Below are 25,325 nucleotides of genomic sequence, written 5' to 3'. Positions count from 1 at the left end.
CCCCACGTTGGGTATAGAGCTTACTTATTAAATAAATAAATAAATGTTTATTATGAAGAAAAAAACCTATTCGAAACTGGAAAGTGAACCCAGTTGTATTGTGAATGAGTGACATAACCATACAGGAGGATAAAAAAGAAACTGATCTAAATAACTGCTATATATGTGACCTGACTGTATTCCCTTAGTTGGGGGTGGGGTGGCAGGGAGCAACTGCAAACAAAAATCTGAACTCTTTCTAGGTTTGTTTATTGTAGTTTTATGAGTGAAGCAGTATGAAATTATTTGGGGTATATGGTAGAATTGAGTAAGTATGTTGATGTTGGGAGCCAGAGTTCTCCCTGTGGAAGAAGACACATACAGATATGGAACAGGTCAAAAGCACGGGAAAAAGTCCCCTATGGGAGTGCACTGGAATTGGAAATAGCAGTATAACCCCATGATGTCTTATACATCCTGTACACACACACATGTATGTGTGCTTATATACATATATATCCCCAATTATGTTGGCTGAGATGGCCTAGACACAAACATACCCCAGTGATCACATCTGGCATCCAGATTTTGATTTCTAATATAGTTCCTCAACTAAAAGGAATCTGATTCCTTGGAGAAATAGCTGGTTCCAGAAAGCGTACAAGATGAGCCTCGAACAATGTGTTATGCCAGAAACTGAAGTGCAAAAACACACACACTAAAAAACCAATTAGGGCATGTCAAAAGGACACAGCCAACTTGAGGGGCTCCAGATGACCAAATCTGGGGTGATTTGAGCATTAAGATAATTAAGAATGGTAATAAATCATAAAATATTGAAAAACAGGAATTCTTTTGCCATGAAAGAGACAGGCCAAAGAACTGTACTAGCTTAAAGGACTGAAGAAGCATGATGACTACAAGCAAGATGCACTCCTGCACTGGATCTGTGCTGAAGGAAGAAATATGCCACAAAGGACATCACTGGGTCATTTGACAAAATTCGAATACAGATGGTAGTACACGGCATTTTACCACTGTTAATTTTCCCAAATTGGTAACTCTCCTGTGGCTATTTAATGGAATCCTCTTGGTTTTAGGAAGTGCACTTTGAATTACTTAGGGATAGTGAAGCATGATATGTGAAGCTTACTCTCAAATGGAGGAAAACAATTTGTATATATTACATGTGGAGGGGGGCGGTACATACACTACCTCAGTGTGAATGCAAATGACCAACCAAATGGGGGGAAGTTCACAATGGATGAATCTGGGTAAAGAGTATTTCTTTATACTCTTTATACAGTGTTTCTTTATACTATCCTTGCAGCTTTTCTGTCAGCTTGGATTTATTCCAAATAAAAGATTTTTTAAAGGTTGGTGTTTGGCATGCACAAAAAATTAAGAAAAATAGAGCAGACTTCTGAAAGCCGAAGGTATGATAAGGTCAGATATTCTGAAGGACTGCCATGTGGAAGGATTAAGACTTTGAATTTAGCTAATCTTATTTTATATCGGCCTGCTTTGGGTAATACCATTACAGCACATTCAAGAGTTCAGGGCTGGAATGAGAGGTAGTTGTTTAAGCTTTATGGAGTCTTCAGTATCATTCCGTACAGAGAGGAGAAGTCCCATGATTCTAAGTGTTCATCAGGAGGAGTAAATGAGTGAAAGGGATTAGGTGTAGAACGGGAACCAGTGGGAACTTGTGAGCAGTGTCTTCTCTACAATTAAAGACAAAAATCAAATTCTGTATAGCAATCTTGTTGGTGGTGTCTGGCCTGAGAGTGGCCAGCTATGTCCCCTAATATTACCTAATCCATTTTTTTTTCCAGGTGAGCAAACAGGTACTAAAAGTCATGAAGCAAGTGTGTAAGATAAAGAAAGGTGTAAATGTGTGCATATATATCAAAACACACCATTTTTAATGAAAGAAATTAATATCCGCACATGTGTACTTCTGTACAATTTTGGGTAATATATAATTTTAAGCTGTTTACAAATAACATGTAATGCTTCAAATATTACATAATGTTGATAATACATTTCTAGCAGAAATAAATATATTGCACTTAAAAAGAACTTCATTAGATGTTACTTCATAGTATTAGGCTTATAACTTCTTTTTTCATAAAACATTTCCCCTGCCCTTCCCCCCACCCCCAACACACACACTTCATTACAGTGACTGTTCTCACACAATTCATTAAGCAAATGAACACAGCAAACGACAGAACTGTGATAGAGTCTACTAAAGAGGCTATATCAATTTTATCCTTTAGGAAATAAAAGACATTCTTTCATGTTTCTGAAAATAAGAAAAAAAATGAATACACATTTTAATGTATCAGAAGTAAAATACAACAAATTGTATTTTTTGTCCAGATGTATTATTTTACCAATGTTTTTATTTTCTTATTATCAGGGGAAGGGATTAGAATTGAGGGAGGGACAGAGAAAGAAGGGCCAGAAAATACTTACGGATTATTTGCCTATCAAATATTTATAAATGAACCTTTGCGTAGTTAAGCATGCTGAAAAAAGATAAATATTAGAATATTTTATAATTGGTATGGAATATTAGGGAAGAAATTATTTTATGGTTTCCTAAAGTTTTAAGAATCTGTAACCTTCCCTTTGCTTGCTTACAGAAAATCCTTGCATTCTGAAATAATATAAAAACATGTAAAATCCATTCTTCCACCCCAGCTGCCTAAAGGAGTCAGCTGAAAATCTTTTCTGTGTCCACTGCTTGCTTTCTTTATAGTCTAGACTAGGATATAATAGCTTTGTTTTTAATGATTATCAATTCCATACATGTTTATTAATGTAAAGTTTCCTTACTTAGTGGAAGACTGAATAAAAATACTGTTTTTCTTGCAATATGTGACCCTGCATATTACATAACTGAGTTTTTGGAACTTTAGTTGCTGAGTCATGGCTAAGTTTGACTGCATATTTAATGGGGTGATAAAGCCATTCTATCCATTTTATTCAAAGCTTATTTTTCTCAATAGAATTCAGTTTAAATAGTAGTAAGACCGCCTGAAAAGCTAACATGAGATTTAGAAATGGGTTAAATACCCTAACCTCTCTCTGAAAAATCCATAGGAGTATGGGAATAGAGATCCTTCCAAAGCTATTTTTTCTTGGGCATTTGGAGGGTGTCTTTTTTCTTTTTTTGCATGAGGGGCTGGAGAAGTGTAGTAACAGATGTGGATGAGAGTGGGGGAGGGGAGATCTTGGAATACCCCAGAAGTTAATGTAACTTCTATTAGTATGACTCTACCACAGGGTTTTTCTTAGTATCTTTTTAGTACCTCCCATTCAGTGCCATCTACTAGGAATAATAACAAACCTTTGTTAGAATCTCAAAAGGACTCGCAGTGCAACCTAAATTCATTAATATAGAACTTGTAACCTAATAACTTGTGAAGTATTAGACACCAGATGGATATATTTAACACCTATATACTGCTAAGAGTGGACAGAGGAGGGGAAAGACTTGAAAAAGTAGTAAAAGAAATAACTGAACTTACTCAGCATTATTGATACATGTTTTAAAAACAAATCAGGTCTGCAGAACCTACTAAGATTTGAATTAATCCCTTCACGTTAGATAAAGCAGTTCTGGAAGGGCCTCATTTTAGCAGCACTGCGCATTAGCCATGCATTTTGATACTGTAATAAACCTTGGGGGAACCCTGGATTTATTCCAAATATACTATAACTCGTGCTCTGAATTATTCAATTGGCTTTCCCAGTATCTAGTTCTTGCAATTACTTTTGGTAGGATAGATTTTAAACTTTAAAATCTTAAATACCCAATACAGTTAAAGAATCAACAACTGGAATAGCTCAGAAAGACCCCGATTGGAGTAAATTTCTACCCTTGGTTCTCATGGCTAGGATGACTTTGATCAGTTTAAGCTCCATGTACCTTGTGCTTTTTATTTCTGGTTCAAACAATGCCAGATACTTCAAGAATACATCCAATTTAGAATTTCAGGTGTTACTTCCAAAGAGCATGCTTTGGTATCCTAGTTTTTGCTTTTCTCTAAGCACTCTACTTATTTTATTTATTATTTATTATTTATTGCTTAATTACAGTATCAAGTTATGGAGTCAGGAAATACTGGCATAAAACCATATTTAGCAAAAAAACACACCACCCTACTTTAAGATATGTCAATTGGGAAAAATGTCTAAGTGGTATTGAACTGATCCTGCCATTCTCATCGGAAAGATTCACTTTAGTAGACCAGTAATTTACCAGAGTATCGAGTAGCATCATGTTAAATAGCATCTAGTTTTGTTATTCCTGCCGTAAGCAGCAGTACTGTGTATTGAAAGGAGCACTTGGCAACAGGCCAACTATTAAGTGTCAAATCCCTATCCTAATCTGTATGGTTATTTAAACATTACTCATAGCTGCTTTTTTAAAGAAATGCATTATCTATGTTGTGGAAACATAGTTTGTTGAAAACAAACTACCTGTGGATACTATAGCATAACATGCAAGAAGTTAGAAATTAGCCTATGATGTCTGCCATAGGACCTGGAGATGCTTGGCTGGCACAGCCCATGCTTCTCCATAAGTAAACTATGGGACATAGTGGAGAAAATTGACAAGTCCAGCAACAATGGCATCACATAGGCTATGCCATTATGCCTTGTCTCATAGACTAGAAATGCCCCAGAAAAGCATTTGGTATGGAAAAGCATAACAGAACAACCAAATAAAATTCCATGCAGTCTGATAAGTATATTGCGTTTACTCCCGCCTCTACTCTCAGCAGTGATATTTCCCATCTCTTTTAACAGGTTCAGGACTTTTACAGTCAGAACAAAGTAGATACAACATTTAAATTAGGTTAAGATAGAGTTTTGGGGAACACTATAAAGAAGACAGGTTATATCTCATAGCTAGAATGTATTATATCTAAAGTTGAAGGACTATAATCTTCACTAAATTTCTGTTGTTAAGGAAACGGACTGTTAAAAAATTCCAAATACACTTCCCTGACTGTAAATGCTTAGATGCATGTTGCCACCCAATACAGAGATTATATATCGCTAAAATATCCTCAATTACTAAACACTAAAGGAAGGCTTAAGACATTAAGAATGCAAAATAGAGGGTAAATGCTTTACATTGATTTACAAGCACTGCCAGTGTTTTAGTCAGGGGGTCACTGAGTTGACCTATGATTTCATATAATGGACTAGAAAAATGGTAAAGGAGTCACTGAATGAACGTAAGAAAGAAGGACAAACCAGATATAGGTGCACATAAGTCCTTGTAAGCATAGGTTAAATGGTGGCTATATGGGCATTCGGAATGGTCATTCACAAATCCTTGTCAATCAGTGGTAACAGCTAATCTAATAATAAAGCAGATTTACCAAAAATGAGAATTTGGCCCAGGACATTTTACCACCCAAAAGGTCTCTCAAAGCTGAACTAAAAATGAAGAGATCTTTGGTACCCATGGCAGAGAAATTCCCTTCAGAACAGGGCAACTGTCTTGTTACTGCAGACTGAGAGAAAGTCTCACATGGCATCTCATAGAGGCTTTAGAAATGTTCCTCAGTGAGTAAGTCAGTAGTGCACTTAGAATGCAGCCCAGAAAAATAAAACCTCAGTTTTACGATGTAACACATAGAGCCTCTTGCTTCAGAATTGTGTATAGGTTTTTCCTACACAAATGACAAGTAATTGCAAGAAAGAGAATTAGGAAGAAAGAAGACAAGACTGGGAAAAAGAGCTTGTCAGGTACTGGCCCTTCAGTATTACAAAAAGAAATTTGTAAAGTCATTACTACCTATTCATCCACAAAATAGGATGCTTTGGCATTGTCTCAACCCCTTCTCCAGCAAACTAATACAAAGAGAAACTAAACATGCTTAAGCTACCACACTACAAATGTTTCTCTATTGGCTCCCATTTTTCTACAGGGAGAAATGGACTTAAGTTAGTCACTATGCATTATAGTCGGTATGTTATATATATTGCCTCTTTGAAGATTCTTTTAACCTGTGGAAAGCAGAAAGAAAACCATATCTACACATTGATTTTATACATTACTGCACTGACACAGCATTTTTAACTGCTAGGTATAATGCACCTTAAGATTCATCTGCCTTGTGTTATTAAATTTCCTGGATAAGTTAGTTACACTATTAGCTGCTGGACTTAGGCAGGCTAAGTCTACATTGATTCTCTCTCGAACCCAAGAGCTGTCCCCAAACTACACATGACTCCCGGTCTGTGGTGCACTCCTTCAGCAGTAGGCTTAATTGTGAGTCCAGCTCTCCTCTTTAATAGGTCCCATGTCTCCTGGAGAGCTCCTGCTCTAATACCCAACATCCCACCCACCCAACCCTGCCCCGTATTTCCATACCCATTTGCACATTCTAGATCTGGATTCTCCTAGGTTTAGAAGAGTCATACAAATGGTGTCATCACAGCAGAGGAATGGCGCAGTCCTTGGATAGCAGCGTAGGGTCCCTGCTGAAAGTAGTGATGGTACCGGGGCATGTGGAATGAGGGGAATGTCGGGCCACTCCCCTGCATGGAGCTGGCAATAGCTGATGGTGTCAGAGGCATCCCAAGTCGGCCATAGGGTGGCAACGAGCCCTGTATAGGGTGAGGAATGGGGGTTGCTATGGATGCTGTGCTGGTGCCCAGTGCAGTCAGGGGCTGGTGGTGCTGAAACCCGGGGAAACTGGATGAAGAGGACACCCAGGAGCTGAGAGACAAGTTTTCGGATGTTGTAAAGGCTGACCCTGGAAAGAAAAGAACTCATTAGACTAGGAACTCTATTTTAGTGTGCAAATCAAGAATTACATTATCTGTAAGGACTGATTTATTTATTTATTTTTATTTTTTTTAAATATATAATAGATCTACAATTTAAAAAGACAAGCATGTCAACCATGAGTCACAGCTACCTTTCCAGGTAAGATATCATTTATACCATATATGGAAGAGAAAATTTATGAAATAGAAAAAGACTTATTAGATGGTCTACATACTCCTAGAGAATGGCCAAAACACTAGAACTTTGCCTGGAAGTGATAACTGGATTCCCTTTAAAGGAGCCCAGGTGGCTGCTATCTGTCCTGACCTCGACAACATGCCTGGAAGGTAGGCTGCACATATGAGCCTCAACAAACCCTGGTTTCTAAAGGCATTGTGAAAGCTCCCAAAAATGGTTTTCTTTTTATAGCTTTCATAATTCTTTATTAAATATTTGACAAGTTGAGGGGCACCTGGGTGACTCAGTTAAGCCACTGCCTTCGGCTCAGGTCATGATCTCAGGGTCCTGCGATCATGCCCCACATCAGGCTCTCTGCTCAAGCAGGGAGCCTGCTTTCCCCCCTCTCTCTGCCTGCCTCTCTGCCTAATTGTGATCTCTCTCTCTCTGTGTCAAATGAAGATATAAAATCTTTTTTTTAATTTATTTATTTTCAGCGTAACAGTACTCATTGTTTTTGCACCACACCCAGTGCTCCATGCAATACGTGCCCTCTCTATTACCCTCCACCTGGTTCCCCAACCTCCCACCCTCCGCCCCTTCAAAACCCTCAGGTTGTTTTTTAGAGTCCATAGTCTCTCATGGTTCATCTCCCCTTCCAATTTCCCACAACTCTCTTCTCCTCTCCATCTCCCCATGTCCTCCATGTTCTTTGTTATGCTCCACAAATAAGTGAAACCATATGATACTTGACTCTCTCTGCTTGACTTATTTCGCTCAGCATAATCTCTTCCAGTCCCGTCCATGTTGCTACAAAAGTTGGGTATTCATCCTTTCTGATGGAGGCATAATACTCCATCGTGTATATGGACCACATCTTCCTTATCCATTCATCCGTTGAAGGGCATCTTGGTTCTTTCCACAGTTTGGCGACCATGGCCATTGCTGTTATAAACCCTGGGGTACAGATGGCTCTTCTTTTCACTACATCTGTATCTTTGGGGTAAATACCCAGCAGTGCAATTGCAGGGTGATAGGGAAGCTCTATTTTTAATTTCTTGAATCTCCACACTGTTCTCCAAAGTGGCTGCAACAACTTGCATTCCCACCAACAGTGTAAGAGGGTTCCCCTTTCTCCACAACCTCTCCAACACACGTTGTTTTCTGTCTTGCTAATTTTGGCCATTCTAACTGGTGTAAGGTGATATCTCAATGAGGTTTTAATTTGAATCTCCCTGATGGACTTTTGGGACTTCCTCAAGATCAAAAGCTTCTGCACAGCAAAGGAAACAGTCAACAAAACAAAAAGGCAACCCACGGAATGGGAGGAGATATTTGCAAATGACAGTACAGACAAAAGGTTGATATCCAGGATCTATAAAGAACTCCTCAAACTCAACACACACAAAACAGATAATTATATCAAAAAATGGGCAGAAGATATGAACAGACACTTCTCCAATGAGGACATACAAATGGTTTATCAGACACATGAAAAAATGCTCATCATCACTAGCCATCAGGGAGATTCAAATTAAAACCTCAAAAGATATAAAATCTTTAAAATATATACTCAACAAGTTGCAAGAGTAAGAGTTTCTTATATTACAGCATCCTTAAGTTTTAAAAAAACGTTGACACTGAATTTTCTAACTGTATAATTAATTACTAGTAGTACATTTGGATTTAGTTTCAAGAGATGTCCTGTATTTTGAAAGATTACACTATTCCATATAAAGGACATAAAAATATGACAGAGGGCTCTGTCCCCACATGAACATCCTTGTGTTCAGGGTTAGGCACCTTCTGGACTCCCAGCTGCAAAGTGCTCCTCTGTGAGCCTTTGGGACAGAGGAACTTCTCAGTATTCCCCCACTGTCACCACTGGGGCCACTGCCTGTACATAATGCCCTTCACTAGGAAACTCTTCTTCTAAAAAGTGTTTTCTGGGGTACCTGGGTGGCTCAGTGGGTTAAGCATCTGCCTTTGGCTCAGGTCATGATCCCAGGGTCCTGGATTGAGCCCCACACTGGGCTCCCTGCTTAGTTGGGAATTTGCTTCTCCATCTCCCTCTGTCCTTCCCCACCCCTGCTCATGCACAGGTGAGCTCTCAAATTAATAAAAACTTTTAAAAAGTAAAGCAAAATAAAATAACTAAAAGTGTTTTCCATTCTAGTCATCGATCCTAATAAGATAGTTCTGGAATATCTTAGAAACAGATACAGTCCCTGATTTCAGATTATAAAATTGGGGTTCAGAAAGACTAAAGGACTGCTCCCAGAGTCCAACAGCTCTTTGGTGGTAGATCACAGACAAGTAACTCCTGAGCCCTGACTCAGAGACTTGATGTCCTTTCACTAGAAAATCACAGGAAACCATCAGGTAGAAAAAGTACTTAAGACTCTGAAGCAAAATAATGAGCTGTATGAAAATCAGCCTCAAGAGCTGTCCTTCCTCAAGAGACTCCTAAAATACTTCTGGGGCAGAATGCCCCTGAGAACTACAAGTTTCATCACCTACTTTTCTTTCTCATTCTGGGCGCTCTTGCTCCCAGCAGTTACTCCACCTGGTAGCTATCTTACCTCGATTCTGTGTTGTCTGAACCTCATCCCCCAGCACATCCTCTTCTCCTCCATAGGTACGGATGGGTGAGCGGGCATAGGAATGCTTCTGGATCAGGCTCTCCACGCTTTCCCTAAGTTAGAGAGGGACACATCCTGAATAAACCACAAAGTCCTTGGAGATGGAGATGGGTCTGAAAGATAATTTACTAGTCAGTAAAACCATCTTCTCAGCCAAAAGATGCCCACTTCAGGGAAAGGTGACATTCAAAACTTGTATATTAATGCCACTATAGACTCCTCAGAAACATGACCTCAGACATGCAAATATAAGCAAACGTAACTGGATAGGATAGGGACAATCCCCGGAAAGCCTACAACATGGAGGACAAAGAGGTGAACAAGGAGCCCGAATGTAGAGTTTAGAAACATATGAATGTAGAGTTTAATGGTTTGAAAAATGAGGGAGTGAAAATCCTGAGGAACTGCAATGACTCTTCGAACTTCATCAGCTAATGAATATAAAACAAAGGCTTGACTGAGACGAACTGCACTTACTCAGCATTTGATGAAATGCTGGCCAGAAGTTCAGAATGTCATTAGTCATAAAAAGACAACGTTCACTAGTAAACCCAGTAAGAGCACAAACTACATGACAATATGGGTAGTTGGGATAATGTACACTTGGAGATTCCTGTTGCTTTAAAACTGAAAATTACAGAAAACCTGTGAAGGACACAAAATGGCCATTGGGAAATTGAGGCCCCCAAATAAATTGGTCCATTGACTTTAAAAGTGGTTTTCCAGGGTGACTGAGTGGCTCAGTGGGTTAAAGCCTCTGCTTTCAGCTCAGGTCATGATCCCAGAGTCCTGGGATCAAGCCCCACATCGGGCTCTCTGCTCGCCAGGGAGCCTGCTTCCCCCCTCTCACTCTGCCTGCCTCTCTGCTTACTTGTGATCTCTGTCAAATAAATAAAATCTTAAAAAAAAAAAAGTGGTTTTCCTGTTGAAACATAGTCTAACATAAAGAATGCAGTTAACTTTAAAAATGAGAATTATATTGGTCTTGGCCCATTTAACCAGCTGTTGTTTTGGGGGGGGGGGGGAAGTCAGCAAGAGTTTAGCCAAAGAATTATTTGCTAAAAATGAAGTTGATAGCAGGTTTCAGGATTACATAGTATACATCTCTAGAATAGCTGTGGCCTAAAGATCAACATTGAATTAACTACCAAAGGACAGAAAAAAGAATTAAACAATTGAAAAAATTTGTGTTTTGAATGAAGAACAAATCAAACATCAAATTTCACATTGAGGGGACAAGGAAAGCAAGTAAAATGTCACAATAGCTTTTCAAAATGTAACACCTGTCAACATTTCACATAGATATATAAACTTTACTGGTGAAAAAGTACTAACAGTGAACCTGGCCTTCTAGAAAATTGTATATTCAGACATGAAAGCATTTTGTCATATACTTGCAAGTGAGAACGTAAGGGTAAGCTTAAAAGAAAAGTTAATTGTAACTATTCAAGTTACATCTCCATTCCCAGGGAGTTTTAAAATAAGCATACAATACCAACATGCAGTCAAAATGATTGAGATCCATATCCAATAAATTAACATACAGCTAGCTTAAAAAGTAAAATCATTCCATATTTATTGATATGGAAAGAACTCTAATATATAGTAAGTGAAAAAATTACAGAAGATATATAGGTATAAAGTATGTTACCATTTATGAATTTAAAACAAGGAATATATATGCATATATATATGCATATTTCTGTATATGTATATGCATATTTCTGGAATGTTCCAGTTTCAAAACAGGAAACTGCCTAGAATAGGTCGTCTCTGTATGGCGGAACCAGGGATTTGAGGGACTGAGGCAGTGTTTCCCAACTTTGTCTTGACTCTCAAATTTGCCCCAGTTCCACTTGAGTCCCCTGGGGCTCTTAACAAAGAAAAACTAAATTGAGGTATAATTAATATACAACAAATGGTATATATTTAAAGTTTACAATTTGACCAGTTTTGGGCATATGTGACCAGTGACACCACCACCACAAGTAAGAGAACAAACACACCTAACACTGACAAAAGCTTCCTCATGCCTCCTGGTCCCACCCCAACAAGTCTGACCGAGGAAACCACTAATATGATTTCTGTTCCTACAGATTAGTTTGCATTTTCTAAAACTGTATAAAAATGAAATCATATCTCATGTTTTCTTTTTTTTTATGTTTTCTTTATTAATCTGGCTTCTTTCCACTGAGCATAACTATTTTGAGATCCATCATGTTGGAGCGTATTATCAATAGTTGAATCTTATTCGGAGGAGTGCTGTGGTCCAAGCTATAGTATGGACTATAGTTTACCTATTCACCTGTTGAGCAACATTTGCCTTGTTTCTAATTTCTGTTACACAGGAAGCTGTTACCCATATTCACATAAACTTTTTTTAAGCGGACATATGTTTACACATCTTATTTTTTAAAAAGGTTTTTAGTTACCAAAAAGGTTTTTAATTACAAATTTCAAAGCTATCAGTCTGAAACCACAAGAGACTCTTAATCTCACAAAACAAACTGAGGGTTGCTGGGGGGAGGGGAGAATGGAGAGGGTGGTGGGGTTAAGGACATTGGGGAAGGTATGTGCTATGGTGAGTGCTGTGAAGTGTGTAAACCTCGTGATTCACAGACCTGTACCCTTGGGGCTAATAATACATTATATGTTAATAAAAAAAAAAACTATCAGTCTGTTTCTTCTTGAATGAATTTTAGTAGTTGTGCCTTCACGGAATTTGTCCATTTCATCTAAATTGTTGAAATTATAAGCTAAGTATTCATAATATTGCTTTATTATCCTTCCTTTCAGTATCTGCAGAATCTGTAGTGGTTAATCCTCTTTTTCCTGGCTATGGTAGCTTGTGTCTTCTCCCCTTTTTTCCTAATCAGTTTGGGTAGAGGACTGCCAATCTTAATAATCTGCTTTGTTTTTCGGTCCCACTTATTTTTCTCTATTGTTTTCCTATTTTCTATTCCATTTATTTCCATACTGATGTTTATTATTTCCTTTCTTCCACTTATTTGGGGTTCTTGTTGGTTTGCTCTTCTTTCCTAGTTTCTTGACATGAAGCTGCAGTCATGGATTTGAGATTTCTGTTCACTCCTACAGCAGGAATGTAGGGGTGGCTCAGTCAGATAAGTGTCTGACTCTTGGTTTCAGATAAGGTTATGATCTTGGTGTTGTGGGATCAAGTTTGCATTGGGCTCCACACTCAGTGCAGAGTCTGCTTAAGATTCTCTCTCCCTCTGCCGTTCCCCCTGCTTGCTCTAGTTCTCTCTCAAATAAATAAATCTTAAAAAAAATAAAAATAAAGTGGGAATGTAGCCTATAAATTTCCTCTATGTTTTAGCAGCATCCTCCAAGTTTTTATGGGCTACATTTACATTTTCATTCGATTCAAGATATTTTCTAATTTCCTTGTTGATATCTCCCATGACCCTTGGGTTATTTAGACATATGTTATTTAGTTTCCAAATGTTTGGGAATTTTCCAGTTATCTTCCTGTTACTACTGCTTTCTAATATAATTCCATCCTGGTCAGAGAACATACTTTGTATGACTCAAATGCCTTTAAATTTATTGGGACCTGTTTTTTGGCACAGGGTATTGTCTATCTTAGTAAATGTTCTGTGTGCACTTGAAAAGAAAGTATATTCTGCTGATATAGGACAGAAAATTTTATAAATGTCAGTTAGGTGAAGTTGGTTAACAGAGTTGCTTAAATCTTCTATATTTTACTCATGTTCTACTTGTTCTATAAGTTTTTGAGAGAGGAATAGTGAGGTCTCCAACTATAATTGTTTATTTTTCTATTTCTCCTTACAGTTCTGTCAGTTTTGCTTCATGTACTCTACTCTGAAGGTCTGTTAGGCACATAAATATGTAGGACTGTATGGTCTCCTGATGAATTGAACCCTTTACAGGCATACCTCAGAGAGACTGTGGATTCAGTTCCAGGCCACCCCAATAACATAAATATAGCAATAGAGCAAGTCAAATGAATTTTCTGGTTTCCTGGTACATATAAAAGTTATGTTTACACTACACTGGAGTCTATTAAGTGTACCATAGCGTTATGTCTAATGAAAACAATGTATATACCTTAATTAAAAAATACTTCATTGTTAAAAAATGCTAACCCCATCTGAGCCTTCAGGAAGTGGTAATCTTTTTGCTGGTAGAGAGTCTTGCCTCATTGCTGATGGCTGCTGACTGATCAGGGTGGCAATGCTGAAGGTTGGGATGACTGTGACAATTTCTTCAAATAAGGCAATGAAGTTTGCCATATAGATTGACTCTTCCTTTCACAAATGATTCCTCTGGGGCATGTGATACTATCTGATAGCATTTTACCCACAGCAGAACTTATTTCAAAGTTGGGATCAGTACTCTCAAACCGTTACTGCTGCTTTATCAACCAAGTTTATGTAATATTCTAAATCCTTTGTTGTCACTTCACCAGTCTTCACAGCCTTTTCACCAGGAGTAGATTCCATCTCAAGAAACCACTTTCTTTGATCATCCCTAAGAAGCACCTCCTCACCCATTAAAGTTTTATCATGAGCTCATGGCAATTCAATCACATCTTCAGGCTCCAATTCTAACATTAGTTCTCTTGCAATTTCTGCCCTATCTGCAGTTACTTCCTCCACTGAAGTCTTGAATCTCCAATTTGTAAAAAATGCAGCCTCTACAAATCACAACAAAGCAATGTGCAATGTAATGCAGTATGCCTGCTTCAGTATGAAATGATCTACTATACCCATGGTAAGTGCTTTGCTCTGAAATCTGTGATATCAATAGAGTTATTCCAGTCTTTCTTTTGACTAGTGTAAACATGGTATATTTTTTCTATTGCTTTCTTTGAATTTGTTGCCTTTATATATAAAGTGCCTTTCTTAAAAGACAGCATATACTGGGATTGTGCTTTTTAATCCAAACGGACAATCTCTCCCCTTTAATTGGGTATTTAGTGCATATATATTTAATGTGATTATTAATATGGCCAGGTTGAAGTCTGTCAGCTTTCAATTTGCTTCTTACCTTCTCATCTGCCATTTACCCTTTTCTTTTTTTGTCTTCTTTTAGGTTGCTTTATTCTTTCATTTCATCTCCTTTGTTTGTTTATTAGCCATAACCTCTATTTTAGTAGTTGATTTAGTATCATAGTAAATATTTTTAACTTACTACAATTTACTATGCAAATGATATGATACCACTTCAAGTGTACTCAAAACTTATAAGAATATATTTCCATTTCTCCCTTCCATCCTTTGTGTTATTGTCAAACGTTTTACTTTTAAATGAATCTGGCGGGCGCCTGGGTGGCTCAGTGGTTTAAGCCTCTGCCTTCGGCTCAGGTCATGATCTCAGGGTCCTGGGATCGAGTCCTGCATCGGGCTCTCTGCTCGGCAGGGAGCCTGCTTCCCTCTCACTCTCTCTGCCTGCCTCTCTGCCTGTGATCTCTCTCTGTCAAATAAATAAATAAAATCTTAAAATAAATAAATAAATAAATAAATGAATCTGGCATTACATTGTTGCTGTTTTGATTAAATAATTATTTTTAAAAGATGTAAATAATATGAAATCTGATCTACTTATCCTTGTAGTTACCATTCCCACTGCTCTTCATTCCTTTGTGTAGATCCAGATTGACATCTAATCTTCTTTCTACCTGAAGGACTCCCTTTAACATATTTGTAGTATATTTTGCTGATGGTGAATTCTTTTAGCTTTCATATATCTGAAAAATGTTTTCATTTTACTTTTATTTTTTTGAAGATATTTTTGCTGAGTATAGGATTCTAGGTTGACAGACACGTTTTCTTTCTGTACTTCAAAAATGGTGCTCTACTATCTCCTCACCTACTTTTTTTTTCTATTTACTTTGTTTTTGTAAAGAAATCTGCTTATTGTTGTTCCTTTTATGTGATATCTTTACTTCCCTCGTTGCCTTCAGTATTTTCGCTTCATCATACATTTGAGCAATGTTAGTATGATGGGCCCTGGTGTTATTTCTTCAAGCTTCTTGAGCCTCTTTGGATTATGTGTTTTAAGTTGTCATTAAATTAGAAAAAAAATTTGGATATTACTACTTAAATATAATTCTTCTCCCACCAACCCCCAACGTCCCATCTATCTTTTAGGTTCTCCAATTACACACATATTAGACTGCTTAAAGTTTTCTCATAATTTACCAGTATGCTTCATCTTTAAAAATGTCTCTTTGTTCTCTGTGTTTCACTTTGGATAGTTTCTATTGTGTGTCTTCAGTAGAATTTTGATTTGAATATTTTGGACATCTTCCATCTCTAATTTTTTGAACATAGATAATAATAATTGTTTTAATGTCCTTGTCCTGTAATTGTAATATTTGTGCCAATTTTATTTTTAGTTGATAAGTTTATCACATTATCGGTCATATTTTTCTACATCTTTATACTTCTGTTAATTTTTTATTAGATGCAAGACTGAATTTTATCTTCTTGGGTGCTGGATGTTTTTGTATTCCTATAAATATTCTTCAGCTTTGTTCTGGGATATAATTAAGTTACTTGGAAAAATCTGATCCTTTTGGGTCTTACTTTCAAGATATCTGAGGGAAGATTGGAACACTGTTTTAATTTTTCCTCATCATTGAAGCAAAAACCTTCTGAGAATTCTATCAAATGCCCTGCAAATCAGAAGGTTTTCCAGTCCATCTGTTAGATGTCAGAACAGGCACTATTTCCACTCCTGTATAAATACTAGGCCCTGTTTCCTCTAATCTTTTCAGGGGTGTCCTCCCCCTCCCCCAGCCTGTGGTAGTTTCCTTGGATGCATGTGCTAATCCGATCTCTGCTGAACAGTCAAGAGGGATCCCCTAAAGATCTTTGGAGTTCTCTTATCCTACAGTCTGTCCTGTGGATTCTGTTTTGGTCTCAGCAGACTCTTAGCTCTAACTGTTAAACTCGGGAAATTTGCCAAGCTCTGCCTGTATTCTCTGCCCTTGTGCTACAGCCTAGATATACTCTCAAACCATATGCTAGTGCCATCATAGGTCTCACCTCATTTGATTCCCAACCCTTGGGGAGTACTGTCTTTTTTTTTTTTCCTAATGTCCAATATAATAAAAAAAATTGTTTTATATATTCTTAATTATTTAAGGCAATAGAGTATACTTGGTCCTTGCTACTTTACCTTTACCTGAAGCAACGTCCCTCCTGGAGATCTTCTAAAAATTTGAAAATCCAGGCCACACCAACAGAATAAGTAAACCACAATCTCTGGGGGTGAGACACAGGCTTTGGTAATTGTTAAAGTTCCCTAAGTGACTCCAATGGGAATGCAAATTTAAGAACAGAGGAAAGGTATGTGATGGATGTTTTTCACCAGATACTCCCCTGTACCCTCTGAACTTTGAACATATGTATTGTTTATTCAAAATTAATTTGAAATCATAAAAATGTCATGAAAGTAATACCATACCAATTAACAACAACAACAACAAAAAAAACCACTGCTGAATTAAACATCAATACTTGGTAAATTTCTTATAATGAATTGATAAAACTTATCATTATCATGCTGATTTTTATATAGTATTGAAGTGTATATTTTATATAGTATAGCATTGAAGGTAGAATGGAATATTGGAAATATCATGGTTTTTAAAGTTATTTATCGAACGGATGAATGTTTAGATGAGTAGGTGGACCACCTAGAATCATTTTCACATTCTAGTTCTATTACTTCCTTAATCTCTCTTCATCTCTAAATTGAGGAACATAATACAGCCTCACATGGCCATTAATTCATCCAAAAATATTTACTAAATACTTATAACCGAACAAGGGACTATTTCAAGAATTGTGGATAGAGCAATAAACAAAACATAAAAATCCCTAACAGGACAGTAGTCTAGAGGGAAAAGAGAGAGGGAGGCATTAAGAAAAATATGAAGCATATTAGGTGACGATAATAGTGCTAGGGAAGAATAAAAATAAAACAGTGATAAGAACTGTAACTGTGAGGATTAACTATGATAAGGCATTTGAACTGGCCAAAACAGTCTGGCACAGAGGAGTACTTAGTAACCCATAAAAGTATCTAAAGCAGGTAAAAAATATTTTATTCTCTTAGATTATATTTGTCTCCAATTTATTCTACCCATCTGAATAATCCTAATTCAGAATAATGAGATCCAAACAGGAGGTTTTCTTCTTGGTGACAGAATACTAAAGTCAGCAGAGAACTTGACTACAGTGTTATCTGCAGTTCTGCTATAAAATTAGATCTATCGTGGACATAAAATGTTAAGCTTAAGTAAATCCGTATCACCTGTTTAAAAGTGAAACCTATTTTAAAAAAATCTCTTGAACAGACTTGTTGAATCCTTTGACTTAGACGTATTGAGATGAAAATAGTTCATTTACTAAGAGGCATAGTAAATACATGAAATGCAAAAATTAATGGAAAGCATAATCTGGCATGACATGGATCCTAATTAATCAATTTGCCAACTGCCCTATATTTTAACCTTTCTATGCCCACACTCTGGTAATGTCGGACCCCCCACAGCCTTAACAGCAGATGTCACTTCCTCAAGGACTTAATTAACTACAATATTAGAGAGTCGCTGTCTTTGTGGGTAACTCAGGTCATTAAGAAAAAAGGCAAGTAATCTTGGCAACCCTTACTAAAGTGAAACTGTAACATACCAAGCTGATGTCCTTTTAGTCCTTTTAGTCACACCAGTGTGTGTCATACTGTTAATATTTACTTAATATTTAATTATTTAAAGTGAACTTAGGTGGTTATCTTCACATGAGAGAGGAACTTGCTTCAAATACCCTAGGAAACATTTCTCGCTGTATAGTTACAAAGGAATGGCCATCAATGAGCCCATTTTGGATTATCTATTTCTGAGGTATATTCCTCTTCCCATCCTATGCACATAAACTACTCAACCCAAGCATTTAAATTCAAAACCAAAATGTAGTATTTGCTTCTCTAAAAGTACCCTTATATAAAATCACTTAAACATCTTTCACATACACACCCAGATAAATCACTTCTGAAATATCATAATGAATCACTGCCTTCTGAAGTATCTTGCTTTTCTATAAGAAGTACATTATATTCATTTTGTCCTTGGTAGATCACTGGTATCATTACTTATTCTCATCTCTAAGAGGGAGGAAAAAAAGGATTTTATCGAAGTGATTTACTTGTGTCAGGCCTGGAAGTGAACTGAAAGCAATGGCAGTTCTTATATAAAGGATGGCATAATTGAATTATTGCCTTTTAAGTGATTGAAAACAGTGGTGCAATATCAGGGCCATCTCTTTGAAGATGTTGCAAAGAGTAGACAGCCCACTTTGTTTACTTTGTGTCTAATCCCTGTTTCTAGCAGGATGAAAAGTACAAAGAATTTGTTAGCCTAGAAACCCTATTGCAAGGACTTCTAAAATCTGTACCCTGAAAAATAAGGGATGACTCACCTAATGGGTTAAGTGACTTAGGTATCACAAGCTATGACAGTGTCTTGTAATGCTCAAATCTCTAAAATCCCAAAGCAAGAGACTGTAGCTTTTGTAGGCTTCCTTTGGATTTAATAGATAAATAAAATAGGGTACCATTACTAAAGTACCATTACCGGCCGCTCTAAATATCTAACACTATATTATTTTTCTAGGCAGAAAAAGTACATTATTACCTTACATATCTTTAAAAGATCTCTTTTGACTACCATGTAACCATCAATTCCAAGAATAATATATGTGTGAGAGATGCTATCATAGTCAGAAGGTGGGCAAGATAAAGGGTAGCTGCAATGATTATGTTGATCCTGCCAAAATGTTCAGACCTGTTTGAAGTCACTGTTTGTTCAAACTCTAGATAAACAAAACCAACACTCTCTATCAGTATTGGAACTGATCGTCCATCATTGTCTCTGAAACTGGAGTGCAAATTTCTCAGCGTTCAAAAAGCAAAACCTTCCTTTTCTCCTCACTTCTTCCTTTGCACCATCACTATATCTAATATATTCCTCTTCTACCGTACTTACTAGATTGATCACAGTCATGGGATGGCATGACTGTCTCTACTACTGTGCTGTTGGCCTTCAAACAAGGAGAGAATAATACTTAATCTAGGCAGTAATTCTCAAACTTCAGTGTGTGTTGTGGACTAAATGTCTGTGTCTCCCACAAAATTCCCATGTGGACATCTTAATTCACATTGTGATGGAAGTAGGAGGCAGAGCCTTTGGTAGACAATTAGGTCTTGAGGGTGGAGCCCTAGTAAATGGGATTAGTGCCCTTGTAAAAGGAGACAGGAAAGCTTCCTCTGGTTTTCTCTTTTCTGCTTTTCAGCCATGTGAGGACACACTGAGAAGATGGCTAAGAACCAGGAAGCAGGCCCTTATCAAACACAGAATCGGCCAGCTTGCAGAACCAGGAGAAATAAAGATCTAGTGTTTAAAAAAGCCACTCAGCCTGTGGCATTATTGTTAGAGCAGCCCAAACTAAGACAGTGTGCATCAGAATTAACTGCTGGACTTGTCAAAACACAGACTGTTGAGCCCCACCCTTGAGTTTCTGATTCATTAGGTCTGAGGTATGGCCTGAGAATGTGATTTCCTGTGTTTCCAGGGGATGCTGATGCTGCTGAAACAGAGACCACACTTGGAGAACCACTGACCCTAGTGTCAAGGTTACAAGTATGTTCACTGGCACTTCCTTCGCTTGAATCCTAGCTCTGCCACTTGTGAGTTGTGTGCCTGTGGGCAAATTGCTTCATTTCTCCATGCCTCAGTTTCTTCATCTGTAAAATGAGAATATGAATATGGTCTAGCTCTTAAGGTTATTATTAAGATTATTAAGATTCAATGAATTAACACACATAGAGAGCTGGGATATAATAAGCATTAATAAATGTTTATAGATAAAATTAAATTCTTGCTGTTATCATTGAGTAGCAAGATCAGGTGTTCCTCAAGCTGGTTACAGAATCATGACCATTTTAGATAACATTAGGATTTACAGACACTATAACTTGCCATGTTTCATTTAAACCATCCTATACTATATAGGTCAAGGAGAAAATTAAATAGAATTTCAATTTGCATTCTAACTTTCTCTCCTAAATACAGGCCTGGGAAAAAACTGTTTAGGGAGAAAACGTCATTCTAATTTATAAGAAACAAAATATTTAAAGTTGTTCTTACTCATCAATTTGTTCAAGTTTACATCGTCTTCCTGGGTCTCTGTAAATAATTCCTTGTCACAATATTTCCCCAAAGATATATGCAGATAAGGTTATAAATTACTGGAAGACAATATATCAACATGTGTAGCTTCCACAAAGTACTTAATAAATGAAAACTTTAGATAATACAATTTGAGATGCTTTATAAATCATTAATTTTGAGAACTGAAATATATAACACAATTCATCTTAGAAAAGCAAAATAACTCTAATTTTTTAAAAAGCTTTTAGACTTCACTTTATTATTTATTTCACTTAATCCTACTGGTTTTTCTTTCCAGTAGTAATATATATTTCTGGTTTTCTATTATCACTAGCAACTTAAATAAGTAAACTGGACCAATTAGGGGTAGAGGGGAGAAGCTATTATGTTTAGTTTCTAAGTCTTACAGCTGTGGCAACTAGAAGAAAGCTCAAAGAAAGCAAAGTACAGATCACTCAGCCTCTAAATAAACTTTAGTAAATTGTGAGGTAGGGAACAAACGTCCTTCATATACAGATAGAAAGACACAAGCAAGAAAAAAAAAAAAGAGGACAATTTACAAGTATAAGCCAATTGTGAATAACTCTGCTACTCTAATTACCTGACTTACTGGTTTGTTTAACACTACTTTGTAAAATAAATGCTTCCTCTTATAAGCTCTGAATAAATGAATTAACATTTTCAATGCAGAAACACAGCTTGCTAGTTAAAGGAATATTGCAGTGACTGTAAATTGAAAAAAAATTAATTCTGTTAAAAGCCATATCTTCCTTGAGATTGTTGTCAACAGATTATTTTACTTTATTCAACTAATAGATTTTATTTAGTAGCAGACTTTAATCCAGTTACTAAACAAAACTGCTTTTCTTTTATGCATGTAGGCTCTTAGACTATCTCTCCTTTGGAAATGATTTTTTAAAAAATGTTTCTTCCCTAAGAAGGTGTGTGACTGGATTCCTTATTTGGATCTGGGTTTTGATTTCTTCTATAAAAAGAGAGTATGGTAGACAGCTGGTGGGCTGGATTAGATGATCTCTAAGATTCATATGGTGCTAATGATTTATGAATCCTTAAATATATGGAAAGGAAAAATTAAAAATAGCTATTTTGAAAAAGTCTAGTGCTAGTTGTAAAGAACCCTGGACTCTAAACCCCACATCTACTAAGTGTACCCTGAGCAAATCACTTGCAGTCTCTGGGCCCTCGTTGCTTCACTGGTATAATGATACATAAATTGTTGGATGGCTCCCCAAGTCTTTCGAGCCTCAAAATACATACTTCCTAGAAAGCTTGGCTGCAGTGTCTTTTTGGAAATTTAACCGCAAACTATCAAGGCACACTTAAGTATGAACAATTTAAAATATTTTTCTTATGTTGTAATCTGTATTTAAGAAAGAACTATATGCCAATAATTAAAGTCATTTTCATTTATACAAGATATACAATCACCTCAGAAATAAAATTCAGTTTTTAATTCTTTGATTTAATTCTTCATTCCTAGCAACATCACATTCCTGGGGTATATCCCTCCACGCAGAGGTGACACAGAAGTCTTCTGTCCTCCCCTACTACAGAAAGCCCCGGCCAGCTCTGTCGCTCCTGTTAAGGCAAGTGGGTCCCAGGGGAAAACTGTGGATCACTGGGAGCAGGGGTAGATCCAAAGGGCAGGGTTTTAGCAGACTTCACTGAAATTATATTTCAGTTTTACATCATTACAGACACTGCCTAATCTACTTTGTAAGAATCTCCGTAATGCTCAAGTATCATTGTATTCATGAAAGATTAAGGGAATTAGCAAGTTTTATGAGCATAACTATTTCTCTATTCACTCAGTTGAAGCTTAATCTACATATTTTTTCAGCTAATATGGTCCCCTTCTCCTAATATACGTTACTTCTCTCCTTTACCTAAATCTATTCTGCTGGTTTTTCCAAAGATAGGATGTAAAAGTGATACAAGAATTTATGTTGTTGGCTATCTGGGCAACAACTATGAGGCTGGACTAACCACTTCACAAAATGCATGACTTCGGGATTCCTAAATATCAGAGTTCTCTTTTTTCAAAAGCTAGCCAAAATGCTTAGAAGAAAGTCCAATATCAGCAGATATCCTGAGAAGAGGTAAGTGCAGAAGGAAAGGAAAGATCAGCTAAAAGTACAAAGAAGTCTCACTCTAGATCAAACCTCAAGAAAAAGGTAACTATTATGTCCAATGAGATGTCCTTCAGCAGATGAGTGGATAAAGCAGATGTGCTTCATATATACTATGGAATATTACTCAGCCATCAGGAGGGATGAATATGTACCATTTGCATTGACATGAATGGAGCTGGAGGGGATTATGCTCAGTGAAATCAGTCAATCAGTGAAAGGCAATTATCATATTGTTTACTCATATATGGAACACAGGAATAGCACAGAAGACCACAGGGGAAGGGAGGGAAAATTGAATGGGAGAAAATCAGAGAGGTCGACAAACCATGAGAGACTATGGACTCCAGGAAACAAACTGAGGGTTACAGAAGGGAGAGGGTAGGGGGATGGGGTAACTGGGTGATGGGCAGTAGGGAGGGCATGTGTCGTGATGAGCACTGGGTGTTATATGCAACTAATGAATCATTGAACCCTACGTCAAAAACTAATGATGTACTAGGTGTTGGCTAATTGAACATAATAAAAAAAAAAAAAAGAGGAGAGTTTTAAAGAAATAACTGTACTGTCAGACATCTGGAGAGAGTATTGAGCATGCCATCTATTCCACTCTACCAAGCAGTCCCACCACAGTGGTGCAAGTGCCAGGTGTCTGGAGGGGATCCTGGGAAATCCACATAATCCTCCCATTTCACTTCACCCATGAATTTCCACCTCTCTGCTTCTCAAGGTATCAGCAGAGCTTTTGACAATTCAAAAATGATTCCACTGGAAAGCTTATTAGAATATAGTGAAGGGAGAGTCTTAGATTATACTCCAATGACTACTCATTATAAGGAAGCACAAGGTACAAGGGGAGTAAATGAGTAACATTTCAGAGGACTGATGGCACCTTCTTTCCATCCCTTAACGACACCTATGAGTGAAGAAAACAGGAACACAGCAAGTTCAGGGAACTAGGGATCCTCCTCTGTCTTTTGATCAAGGACAATAAGGAAAAACAAGGAAATCTTTTGGTCATTCCAGAGAAGAGACTGTATCACTTAAATGGGAAAGAATATTAGCTTGCCACCAGAGGGCGACAGCCACACTTTACATCAGGAGACAATAACAACATAGTTAAGTTATGGTAGGAAAGAAAATGTGAGGCAAGGATTGTCTATCAAGTCAAACTGACTTTTGCAAATAAAAACGACAAACTCATGTTCATGCAAAAGGCAAGGAGTACTGGCCCCACGAGCTTTTCTTGAGGCATCTAGCAGAAAAGGAGCTTCAGAAAACCAAAATGGGGAGACAATGACATAAGATGCATCTGTGGTCATTATATCTATATTTACTTGAGGAACTAAGATTAAACCATGGTGATAAGAGAGTACATGTGGGGGCGTCTGGGTGGCTCAGTTGGTTAAGTGTCTGCCTTCGGCTCAGGTCATGAACTTTCGGTCCTGGGATCAAGCCCTGCATCAGGCTCCCTGCTCAGTGGGGAGTCTGCTTCTCCCCCATCCCCTGCTCTCTCTTTCGTTCTCAAATAGGCAAATAAAATCTTTGAAACAAAGAAAGAAAGAGTACCTGTGTGATGAGTCTATACTCTGACAAGGTAAATCAAATACAATTCTCAAGAATGGGAGGAGGACGGGGAGGGAAGATGGTAAGTAGAATAAGGTTGTCAGTCATCTGTATTTAACTGAGATAAAAGGGTAATGACTTCAAATGCTGAAAAACAGGGAAAGTGGGGGAAAGGGAAAAGTTACTAGTTAATTACAATTCTGTTCATAGGAGGGGACCTATAGAAAATTAGAAACAGGGGACTAGGAGTTTTTAAAAGACATTAGTGTAAAGGAAAACAGAGTAAGAGTACAAACCTCACTAGATACCAAAAAATAATAGTACAAAAAAAGGTTCCTAAGAAGACAGACCACACAGCAAGAGATTATTTACATAAGACGTGTTTATCTATTTAAATATAACAAAACAACTGAACAACTAAATTCAAACATATTAATATGTACATTATATATATACTTTATATATGTTTTAACTTATGTACAACGTATAATATTAATGTACATTGCTATGTAGAAAAAAACAAGGTAGAAAATGTATAGAGCATGTTAACATTTAAGAAAAAGAGGAAAAAATATATAAATGTATACCTGCTTATATTAAAAAACACACTGGAAGGATAAATAGTCCATTTTTTGTTGTTTTTTTTTAAATGGTTACTTATAGGAGAAGGAAGAAATAGGGTGGAGGGGATTGGGAGAGAATCTTGAGATCTTTGAATAAGCCACATTCTGTCTTAAAACCATGTAAATCATTTATTAAATAATCATGTAAGAAAATTACATTTTTAG

General features: G+C 37.1%; 1 protein-coding gene across 1 annotated transcript in view; it reads right to left on the bottom strand.

Moving 5' to 3' along the window:
- Nucleotides 1-6,426: 6,426 nt before the first annotated feature.
- The window catches only part of TBX20 (T-box transcription factor 20), a 59,597-nt gene continuing 40,698 nt past the window's right edge, over nucleotides 6,427-25,325 (bottom strand). Inside the window, exons 7-8 of the mRNA XM_046021271.1 lie at nucleotides 9,541-9,653; nucleotides 6,427-6,767 (exon numbers count right to left, since the gene is read on the bottom strand). Coding sequence (XP_045877227.1) covers nucleotides 6,427-6,767; nucleotides 9,541-9,653 — 454 coding nt within the window. The remainder of the gene's footprint in view (nucleotides 6,768-9,540; nucleotides 9,654-25,325) is intronic.

The sequence above is a fragment of the Meles meles genome, chromosome 10 (assembly GCF_922984935.1).
Source record: "Meles meles chromosome 10, mMelMel3.1 paternal haplotype, whole genome shotgun sequence".
In the NCBI taxonomy this organism is placed as follows: domain Eukaryota; kingdom Metazoa; phylum Chordata; class Mammalia; order Carnivora; family Mustelidae; genus Meles; species Meles meles.
Note: the sequence above shows the minus strand (reverse complement) of the source record. Positions and strands in the feature narration are given on the sequence as shown.